The following is a 12257-nucleotide window of genomic DNA, read 5'->3' on the forward strand; positions in this document are numbered from 1 at the left end:
AAGAGAATTTGCATGTATTTTTTATGCTTGTTAGGATATCTTATTTCAGAATTATTTTTAAAGGGTTTTTTTTTTTTATGTTACGTTAGCCTTATAGGCCCTTGTTAGTCCTTCCAGTTACTAGAGGTAAAAACAAAGATGAGTATTTAAAATGTTTATACTATTAAGAGTTCTATATTTATCAACCTAAATATGATACCTTTCAGAACTCTAGTTAATGGACTAGAATGAGTATAAACCATCAGTGCATTTGGGAGAAGGGAAAAAAACTTTACTTCGATTTTTTTTTTTAATGTGAGATTGAAAGATCTATAAGCAAATAAGTTCATAGTAATAACTGAGTCCATGATTGGGAATTCATAGGGGTCATTTTGTGGTGCTCAGGAATGAATCCACCAAATAACTGCTGTTTGGTGTTGTGTTCAAGACGCTCCTCAGGATCTGAAGATTCATAGCAATAATGTGATCATACTCTTAGAGTTTATTTTTTAGTTGGGAAGATACAAAGATGACTAACAGTATAAGGCAGAACATGTCAAATACTAAGTAAGTGATACAGAGGAAGGAAAGACCCAAGACCAACTATATTTTCCTATTGTTTAAATTGAAAAAGCTATCTAATTAATAAGATTGCATGTCAGTGATGTTATTGATAACTGATAGTTAGAGACTTAAATATCTACCTTTTGCTGTGTTGTGAAATAGTTGCTACCTTTTCTGAAACTGGTAGTTTTGATATGTAATTGGTACTATGAAAAAGATTAATTCTTGTCAATTATTAGTTAAAGTGAAGGACAACCCTTCAGGAATATTTTCTTAGCAATTTCTGCAAACATAATAGGCTTTTTTCTTGTTGAAGGACTTTTGAAAATTGGAATTCAGGGGACATAAATATTTTATGTCTAGCTTTTGACGTTCAAATTCTTGATTTCTTTATTCTGGAGTTGATTTTCATGCATCACCTAATATTTTGAAAATCTGTTATATATTTGGATATGTTGAAGATTAGTGTATTCTCGAATACATGCACATTAAAATACATCCAACTACCAGATAGCACCTTTATGACTTTAACTGAAAAAATGGATGGAAAATGTATTGAGTATATATTATAAAATTGTGTCTTCTGAATCTGAAGTGACAGGGTACTTGAGCTACTCCAAGTTTTCTCTCTCGTGAAATTTTGATAAGGTTATGGACAAGTTTAGATAGTTTCTGAGGAAGAGTTACAGATGATAAGTCTGTTATATACAAACATATATGAGTTTATCCTAAGATCATCTCTTGATTCAGTTCTATTGTACAAAGTTTCTACTCCAAAGAAGTTATTAAATGATTACTTTTATAGTTATGACTTTAAAAATTAGTGCTGGTAAGCATTGACAAGTCAGCATTTTTACAGACTTTATTTTTTCATATGTTGCATACATTTTTGTGCTCTGCTTAAAGTGTATAGTTTTCACTGGCTCTAAAAGAAGCCTGAAAAATGAATGTTCAGGTAGTGGTAATTAATAGACCTTTTTGTGGTGGAAATATTTTGTCATCTGCTCTGTGCAGCAGGGTAGACACTGACTGACTACTGGCTTCTGCTCGCTCTGGTGGCTGTGGTAGCCATGGTCACCACCAGCTATGTTACGTGGCTTTTGAGCACTGAAATATGGTTAGCATGACTGAGGAACTAAAATTTTAGTTATTTAGTCACATGTGTCTGATGTGTTAGACACCATAGTTCCAGACTGTATTCTGTTGCCATAACCACAGGGTTAAGCAACGTATGTAGTATTTTCTACTTAGTCTTTTGTTTTATGGTTACAGTTGATCCTTGGACAACACGGGTCTGAACTGCATTGATTCAGTTATTTACCTATTTCTTTCAGTAAAAAATACTACAGAGTGACATGATCTGTGGTTGGTTGAATCTTTGGATGTTGAACTGTGGATTAGGAGGGGCCTGATAAATTATACCTGGATTTTTGACTCTGGAGAGGGTTGGCGCCCTAACCCTTGCGTTGTTCAAGGGTCAGCTGTACTTCAGCTATCTCTTCACAGCCTGCAGCAGATTAATTTGTTGTTTTGTAGATGTCCGAGAAGACACTGCATTAAATTCAGAGGATTAGAGACAAGTTGATACTCAAGAAAATGATAAAGTTACTGAATAAGGCTATTTGACGTAGCATTCTTCCTATTCCTAAGAGATCTGATAATTTTAGTAAAAATGCAGAGTTGCACTGAACATCATGTATAGAATGACATGTAATACTTATACTCAAAGTGTTTTCATGTGTTTCGTTAGTTTAAATTTGAGTATTAAACTAAGAAAATTAAAATTCATAGTGTTTTAAAATAAAAATATAAAATGAGTTAAGAATATAATATACTTTCTTAATTTTATGTAATTTAGATAATTTTTATAAATTTAATAATAAATTTATAATTACAAAATACTGAGTATTTTAAAATTTTTATAAAGTTTAGAAAAGACTGTAATATGCTTTGAGACATTACTAGTTTCCAGGTTATTTTTAAGGTTTTCTAAAATGATGGGTTGTAATAAAACTTTGATATGAATTGGAAAGGATAATAACAAAATTCATTAAGGGAACATAATTATCATTAACTAACCTTGTATATAAAGCCTGTAGCCTTATTTCAGAAATATGTAGTCTTCTCATAGAAAAAACACATTCTCTGTTCATTATGCTTCTTCCAGCATCTCAGCAGTCATTTTCATTTCACTTGATTGAGTCAGTGCTTTTTATTCTAGTTTTCTTCACTAGTTTGTAATTTTCTTTTGATTCAAAATTGTCGGATGCAAAATTGGTTGCATTTGATGAAGATACTTTGGTTTTCAAGTGCATAGAAATTTTGTTTTAATTTGAGGAACAGTTCTAGAATAATTATATCAAGGTTATAAATAAAAGTGTATATTGAACTGAAGAATAGGTTTTATCTATGGGAGACCAGCTACAACCTACATATATTTAACGTATTTGAAATTCTTCTTTACTGACTTCTTTTTCCTTATGCTAGATCTTTGTTGACTTGAGGTGGAAATATGGCACAGATTGGTTAATTTACATACACATTAAACTTTTTTCTATATTCATTACCATGAATCAGATTTCTAAGGACCAGAAGTTTTAAGCCAGCAGTATAATCTGCATATTTTGCAGTTCATTGGCTCTTTCTTACATTGAAAGCGGTTTTATTTTTTTGAAATTAGTTTTCTATATTGACTTCTAGCAATTTGTTTTCTCTTTTCTTCCCTGTAATGTCTCCCCAATCCATGTTTTTTCCTAGCCTTCAAGATGGTCAGCAAGGCCAGCAGTCCACAGCCCAGGTCAAAGTCCAGTCCCGCCCCCCTTCCCAGGCTGCAGTGCTCAGTGCTAGTGCCTCCTTGCTGGTGAGAAATGGGAGTCTCCACTTAGAAGCATCACATGACAATGCATCTGCTGTAGGCGGCAGCAGTTTGCACGATGAACTTGGTATGCAGGCCTTATGTAATCTTGGTGATATAAAACTTTGATGTAACAGATAAAGGGTAACAATGATTGTGGTTCTTTCCTGAGATAGAAGCTATGCATAAGAGCACTTTTTATAGGATTTGCCCTGTGTGTGAGGAAAATTTGATTTTTGCTTGTCCCTTTTCTGTTTCAATTTTTTTCTCTACATTTTCTTTTGAGTGTGTCTCTTATTAATAGGTAGTTAAAAGCACTAATAAATGTTCATGCTTTAGTGTTCTTTTGTACTGATTTGGACATTTCTATTATTTCTTGGCATTTGTACCATGTGGTGAAATGTTGAGTTTTAAAAATCTTATTATTATTATTAAATTATTTTGATTAAAACTTAATTCCTTTGAATTATCTGAATGTGCTGCAGGAAAGGCAAAAATACTTTCTAATGGTGTGTTACTGTATAATCTTTCTTTTAGGTATTCTGTATGCTACTTCAGTATTATCTGCAGTATGACTTACTATAAATTCTAAACGCAGTACTCTGAGGACATCAGGGCTCTATACTAAAAACAAAAATGATTTTATAAAGTTTTTTCTTTTTCCTGTTAATACATCTATAAATATAAAGTTATTAAGTAGTTAATTTTCAGAGGGGTGGTATAATATAAAACCTCAGTGATGCATATCCACTTGATTATCTATTTTGTGCCTTAAAGAGACAGGATTTCATACTACTTTGGTTTCTGTTTCTCTGTACAGATCAACTTTCTTGTGCTCAGAATGCAGGTTAATAGTAATTTAAGTAAATATAATAAAGAAGAAGATCTTTTTATTCAAAAATACACACTTGAAAATATTGTATTTGCTTACTGTGATCTTGTTTATCCATGTTATAACTGTCTTTCATTTATAAAGAGGATAATCCAGTTGACGCTTCGACTAGAAGGATATATGATGTAGGATGCCCAAATTAGGCATAATAAAATTTCATACACTATTTATTTATTGACCCTTTTCTCATTTTGTAAAACTCTTTAGCTATAGAGAGAATTAATAAGTATTAGATATGCATATTGATGAAAATAATCATCTTTAGCAAATCTTATAGAAAGTTGAAAATGGTCATCAGATATATTTATACATTAGAATGTATGGTGATTTCTAAATAAAGTGAGAAGTCAATAAAGCATTTTAATTTTAAAATGCTTTTGAGTTTATAATTTGAAGAGGCAAGAGAGTCTATAAAGAAGGTGTTCGAGAGCGTGAGGTAGACTTCAATTTTAGTTACTTGCTTTGACTGAAAATAGTGTTACTTTTTTAGTTGCAAATATATTCAGTAAATAGTATCTTGTTACTGACATTTCTCTTGGGTTAACCCAAAGTTCCTATGAACAGAGGACTTGTCAGTTTGTGAATGTAAATTATAGTCACTGTCACCATTGTCCATTGATGATATGGTAGTAGATTAGCTAAAATAAAAGGCTTAGTTTTGATCCATTTTGGATGTTTAAACTTAAGTCAAATCAAGAATAAATTGAAACAGTAGGTGATTTTCCTGTGTAAAGATTCTTAATGTGCTCAAAAACTTGCTAAGCAAGATTTAATTATAAAGTTCTGTCCTGAAGCCACATGCAGATTATTGAGACTAATATACATGTCAACTATCTCAATAGTTCTGAGGATAAAAAGCCTCTTCTGATTGGAGGTGACTTTAGCATCTACTGGTGAATATTCAGGATATTCTCTTGACATTTGGATTTTATTTTTCGTGTTAACTGCCTTCTAATAGTTTGTTCTTGGCCATGTGGTAGTTGAAAGCTGCCAAATTGAATGCTTAATAATAATTAGCACAAGACACAAAATCAGTGGACAGTGTGTATCTGTTTGTTTCATGGCATGTAGGGTTGGCCACAGAAGATTCTAAAAATGAACTACAGCTGAACTTGTAGGAATTGGTAGAGACACTGATTTTTATAATATAGCCCACTAGAATATTTTTGTTGCATAGTTTAATTATCTATGTGATGTTAATTAGCAGAAGTAAGATAATTTTGTGTGAATGAATTTGGGTACTGTATATGCAAATATGTTAAAGTTAGCCATGATATTCCATGAAAGTGTAGAGTACAAAGGATTGCTTCCTTCCAAATTTAGTTTCTTGAATTGAAAATTTTAAATGTGAAATTTTTACATGTGGGAGTGTATACTATATTTATACTACTTTTTTAATTGAAATATAATCAATTTACAATGTTGTGTTAATTTCTGGTGTACAGCATAGTGATTTATTTATATAGATGTATTCCTTTTCGTTATAGGCCATTACAAGGTATTGAATATAGTTTCCTATGCTATACAGTAGAACCTTGTTGTTTATCTATTTTATATGTAGTCATTAGTATCTACAAATCCTGAACTCCCAATTTATCCCTCCCCACCCTCTTTCTCCCTTGGTAACCACAAGTTTGTTTTCTATGTCTGAGAATCTGTCTTTGTTTTGGTTTTTTTGTTTGTTTGTTTTTTTAAGATTCCATGTATAAGTGATATCATATGATATTTTTCTTTCTCTTTTTGGCTTACTTAACTTAGTATGATGATCTCCAGGTTCATCCATGCTGCTGCACATGGCATTGTTTGTTTTAGTCTTTTTTATCACTGATTAGTATTCCATTGTGTGTGTGTGTGTGTGTGTGTATATATATATATATATATATATATATATATATATATATACCACAATTTCTTTATCCAGTCATCTACCCATGGACATTTAGGTTGCCTCCATATCTTAGCTATTGTAAATAGTGCTGCTATGAACATTGGGGTGCATGTATCTTTTGGAATTAGAGTTTCTCCAGACATATGCCCTAAGTGGGATTGCTGGATCACATGGTAAGTCTATTTTTAGTTTTCTTGAGGAATCTGCATACTGTTTTCCATAACGGCTACACCAAATGACATTCCCACCAACAGTGTAGGAAGGTTCTCTTTTCTCTGCATCCTCTCCAGCATTTATTGTTTGTGGACTTTTTAATGATGGCCATTCTGACTGGTGTGAGGTGATACCTCATAGTAGTTTTGATTTGCATTTCTCTAATAGTTAGTGATATTGAGCATTTTTTCATGTGCCTGTTGGCCATCTGAATGTCTTCTTTGGAGAAATGTCTGTTTAGGTCTTCTGCCCACTTTTGAATTGGGTTGGTTTTTTGTTATTGAGTTATATATGAGCTGTTTGTATATTTTAGAAATTAAGCCCTTGTCAGTCGCATTGTTTGCAAATGTTTTCTCCCATTTCGTAGGTTGTCTTTTTGTTTTGCTTATGGTTTCCTTTGCTGTGCAAAAAGCTTATAAGTTTAATTAGGTCCCATTTGTTTATTTTAGCTTTTATTTTTCTTGCCTGTGTGGACTGCCCTAGGAAAACAGTGCTACGGTTTATATCAGAGAATGTGTTGCCTGTGTTCTCTTCTGAGAGGTTTATGATGTCTTATATCATGTTTAAGTCTTTAAGCCACTTTGAAGGGTTTTTTTTGTGTATATATATATATTTTTATTGAAGTATACTCAGTTTACAATGTTGTGTCAATTTCTGGTGTACAGCACAATGCTTCAGTCATACGTGAACATACGTATATTTGTTTTCGTATTCTTTTTCACCATTAGTTACTACAAGATATCAAATATAGTTCCCTGTGCTATACAGCATGAACTTGTTGTTTATTCTATATATGTATCAGTTAGTATCTGCAAATCTCTAACTCCAAATTTATCCTCACTCCCCCAGTAACCACAAGTTTGTTCTCTATGTCTGAGAATCTGTTTCTGTTTTGCAAATAAGTTTGTTTGTCTCTTTTTTAGATTCCACATGTAAGTGATATCATATGGTATTTTTCTTTCTCTTTCTGGCTTACTTCACTTAGAGTCACATTCTCCAGGTCCATCCATGTTGCTGCAAATGGCATTATTTCATTATTTTTTATTGCTGAATAGTATTCCATTGTATAAATATACCACATCTTCTTTATCCAGTCATCTGTCCATGGACATTGAGGTTGCTTCCATGTCTTGGTTATTGTAAATAGTGCTGCTATGAACATTGGGGTGCGTGTATCTTTTGGAATTAAGGTTCCCTCTGGATGTATGCCCAGGAGCGGGATTGCTGAATCGTATGGTAAGTCTATTTTTAGTCTTTTGAGGAATCTCCATACTGTTTTTTCCATAATGGCTACACCAAACTACATTCCCACCGTCTCCAGCATTTATCATTGTGGACTTCTGAATGTTGTCCATTCTGACTGGTGTGAGGTGATACCTCATTGTATTTTTTATTTGGATTTCTCTGATAATTAATGATATTGAGCATTTTTTCATGTACCTGTTGGCCATTTGTAATTCTTCATTGGAGAGTTGCTTGTTTAGGTCTTCTGCCCATTTTTGGATTGGGTTGTTTTTTTTTTCCTATTAAATTGTATGAGCTATGTATATATTCTTGGATTTATTTTATTTTTGTGTATGGTGTGAGAGAGTGTTCTAATTTCATTAATCTACATGCTGCTGTCCAGTTTTCCCAACACCACTTATTGAAGAGACTGTCTTTTCTCCCTTGTATGTTCTTGCCTTCTTTGTCTAAGATTAATTGACCATAGGTGTATGGGTTTATTCTGGGCTCTCTGTTCTGATTCATTGATCCATGTATCTGTTTTTGTGCCAGTATATGCTTGAGTGCATATAAATGTTTGTATGTGTCTGCATATACACGTAGTAATTGTCTGTTTACTTTTAAAGTAAGCAGTAGCCTTTTTTGATTAAAGGAAACTTGCAGTCAGGCATTGTTTAATTCCAAGCCTAAGTTTTCCTTAACTGTGTTTTCTACATTTTTACTTTGTGGTCATAATAGATAACCACATCCATTTTCTATATTAAACCCTGAGAATCCTTATTTTTCTGTTGCATTTTAACTAGCATTTCAAGATCACCAGGTGGCATTGGACATGGTGGAAAACTTCAGTGAAGATGGATGGTATATAAGAATCTTTTTAGTAGCTTATTCAGCAGAAGAGAGTGTGTTTTCATCATCTATATTCAACTTGCATAGTTGTTCATCGTAATTAATTTTAATTTTAAGAACTGAGTTATAAGTATAACTTAGAACCTGGCTGGAAAAATTTGGATGGTTTCATTCCTTATTTATAGACTTCATTTCCATGCATACTTAGTTTAAAAAAATTGTAACAGATAAGTTTTGAAGTTAACATTTTGAGAAGGAAATTACTCTCAAAGAATTTCTTAAATCCTTCAGTGTAACATTTTCTTTTTTTTAAAAACCACATCTTAAAGGTAAATTTTCTTGTAAAAAGAAACAGACTTTTGTTTAACTTACTTATTTGCAGTTGATTTCATACTATATTCCGAGTTAAACCGCAGTTATACTAAATAGAACAAGCTGTGGCTTAGTGCCCAGATAAGCCACACAAGAGACTCTGAAATCAGGTGCCTTAAAGCTTTATTTTATATCTGTTAAGCTTTTTCTGTAAAACTTGGTAATCACTTCTCAGTATTTATGTTCATCTGAGCTTCTGCTTGTAAATTAAGGCTAATAAATTGATGCAATCATGAACCATTCCATTATAGTTGATAGTTGAACTCTTAATGTGTAACACAACACCTCAGAGGAAATATTCTAAGTAAGATCAGATAAAACAGGAAAATTTACTTGTTTTTTTCTGCATATGAAATTAGTGGTGGTCAGTGGTGAGGATATGTTGTGAAAAGTATATATAAAATTATTTTTGTGTGAAAAATAACAATACTGATATAGGTAAGAAATGAGGACAATAGAGTTTTATGTTTATTAAGACATAAATATAAAATATAGTAATACCATAGGTAGTGTTCCTCAGAATTTGACTTTCTTAATTTCATTAATGTATTAGAGGTTTAAAAAGTGATGAATGAATTGATTTTTCTAAGGTTTTCTTTTGTTTCATTACTGTACATATATTTACAAAGAAGGTATTCTTTGAGATAATCCACTTTACTACAGAATTTATTAACTTGAAAATGTGGTCAGTTCTGGAAAGAGACTTGAAGGAAATATGACAGCACCCTATTGTCCTTCTCATTAAGCAGTTTATAGTAGCAATGCATTATTAAGCAGAAATAAATTTGGAGACTTTAAAATTTTTAACTTTAAAACACAGAGACTTAGATGACCTATAATGTTTTCAGTGATTTTTACCAGTTAGTATTTTACAAAAGATTATAGATATTATGGGCTACTCTGTAATCAGCTATGAGCTGGTTTACCTGGCTCAAACCAGGTTTGAGCTATGTCGTTAGGTACTTTTCCTCATTACTGTAAATACAAAGTCAAGATGCCTTTAAGGAACCTTGGAGTGTGTATTTTGGTCTCCTACATTACAGTAGATCATTTTCATTCATGTAAACAAAAAAGTTTATATTCTTTTTTGCAACAACTTTGATCTTGTCCTTTATTGTTGTTTTTGAATATAAATTCTATTTTTTGTAACTTTTTGGGGGTAAGGGCCACTTAAAGTATATATAAATGAAAGTAAAATGTTTATTTTTTGTTGAAATAATAAAAATGCTTCATTAGAAGGAAGAAGTGTTAAGAGTTTAGGGGGATATATTCTATTTATACTTCTTAGTGTAAAAGATGGGAAAAGCACATTCTAGTTTTAACAAAAATGCAAGTAGAAATACTGGAAAATATAATGAAGAAAATTGAGTCGTTTATAATCTCATCACTCAGAGATAGTGACTATTAGCATTTTATAATTTTTTCCTTTCTTTTTTAATGTCCACATGTATATACTTTTCTAAAACAGAATTGGGATCATGTTGTATGACTTTTGCATGACTGTATGAGTTTTGCATCCTGTTTTTTCTACTTAGCACATTGGAACATTTACTTATATTCTTTAATTTGTTTTTAAGTGACTGCAAATATCACTGAGATCTATTTGAAAGATAGTATAGAATCATGGACTCTAGAGTGAAACTTCCTGGCTTCAAGTCCAGGCTCTACCATTTACTAGCTGGGTGACCTTTGACAAGTTATTTTCTCTCTTTGTGCCTCGGTTTTCTCATGTATCAAAGAGGGGGCAATAACAGTACTTAGTAATAGTACTAATACCAAATAGTAATAATAATAATAGGTTTTTGGTGTGGATTATATCTATTAAAATATCAAAGCAGTTAGAACAGTGCCTGGCAGTAGTAAGTCAATTACAAAAATAATAATAATTATTAACATTATTATTTGTTATAATTTATTTAATCAGTTAACTAACCCCATTGTTAGTCTTCAGGATGATTCCTGATATTTTCTGTTGTAATAAACACTCTGTTGAACATCCTTTACACGGATGTTTCTGTATGCTGTGATTATTTCCTTAGGGTAACCACAGTGAAATGGAATCATCTGTCAAGGGGAAACATTATTGGGACTTTGATGTATACTCTTAATTGCTTTATGAAAAGCTTGTACCAGTTTATACTTTATCTGGCAGGGTTTGGGAGTGTCTGTTTTATCCCCATAAGTATTAAAATTAAAAATAAACCTGGACACATTTTATTTTATCTACTTTAACCCTCACTTCCTAGAAATGCTTAGAAGTTTATCATTGTTGCTGTGGAAAGACTACTAGCATATTATTTTTTAAAGTTTTGGATGCCTGAACTTCTCTAGGAATGTTACAGATGATAACAGGGACTAGTTGAAATATCTAATTTGTTTCTTGCTAGTCTATATTGTAAAGATTGAAGCACTAGATTAATTGCTTTCTAATATTAACATTCTTAAGATTCTAAATTAAAGTTGATTAGTATGTGCATTAGTTAGAATATAGGTTAGAGTCTGTAATGGAGAGGCCTGCCCTCCCCCATCCCCCATCAGTGACTGAAATAAAGGAATTTACCTTCCTCTCATGACTGTCTGTTGGGAGCTGTCCCTAACAGACAGGTTGATTCTTTATCTTCCTGTATGGCTTCTCTGCCGGGGCCATAGGGACTGCTCCTCTCAAACAGGAAGGCAGGGGGAGGGGAGGAGACTAAAAACTGTGAAGGGCAGCTTGTGTGTCTTTCAGATTGTGACTTGGGAAATGTGTCTGTCACTTTCTCTTACCTTCCATGGGCTCATACGTAGTCACATGGCAACCTCTAGCTGCAAGAGGCTGAGAAATATCTCTAAGCAGATGGAGAGAGACTCAGCTGAAAATTCAGTAAGGTTAAGGTCCTATTTTTTAAAGGAATAGGAGAAGATGAATACTGGGGGTCAGTCATCAGTCTTTGCCACAGTAAGATAATAAACACTTCAAATCAGTAAGATAAAGATCAGTGAACTAGAGAAATTTAGAGTTCAAAGAAATACATGATACAAGTGGCTTGCAATTACGGGCAAACAGCTCAGCTTTGCTCATTTTTAAAATTGCAAATTAAAAACAGGATTATGATGTTTTTCAACTGTTGAATGTGTAGTTATGTCCACTGTTGGAAAGGGTATGGAGAAATAGACAACTAAAAGTTTGAACATTTTTGGAGGGCTGTTTAGAATGATAGACCAAAAAAATGCCTATATATTTTAACCCACAAGTTTCACAAACATGCAAAGATATATGTACATGGATATTCATTGGAGCATTGTTTGTAATTTTAAAAAAAATTTATAAACAATCTAAATGCCTGTTACTAGAGAGCCCCTGGTGTATTATTCATCAACATAATATAATTTTCAGAACTTGATATGTCTGTATTATTGACATGAAAAGTTAAGCTATTTAG

The 12257-nt window shown here is 32.4% G+C and overlaps 1 protein-coding gene across 6 annotated transcripts in view; it reads left to right on the top strand.

Annotated features, from left to right (window-relative positions):
* The window catches only part of PCNX1 (pecanex 1), a 183506-nt gene that overhangs the window by 68679 nt on the left and 102570 nt on the right, over nt 1-12257 (top strand). For 5 of the 6 annotated variants that reach the window (XM_064486077.1, XM_064486078.1, XM_031453981.2 and 2 more), the window contains exon 8: nt 3301-3485. The exons of the other annotated variant lie outside the window; for it this stretch is intronic. In XM_064486077.1, the coding sequence (XP_064342147.1) occupies nt 3301-3485 (185 nt within the window). The remainder of the gene's footprint in view (nt 1-3300; nt 3486-12257) is intronic. 6 annotated transcript variants of the gene reach the window in all.

The sequence above is a fragment of the Camelus dromedarius genome, chromosome 5 (genome assembly GCF_036321535.1).
Source record: "Camelus dromedarius isolate mCamDro1 chromosome 5, mCamDro1.pat, whole genome shotgun sequence".
Lineage (NCBI taxonomy): Eukaryota > Metazoa > Chordata > Mammalia > Artiodactyla > Camelidae > Camelus > Camelus dromedarius.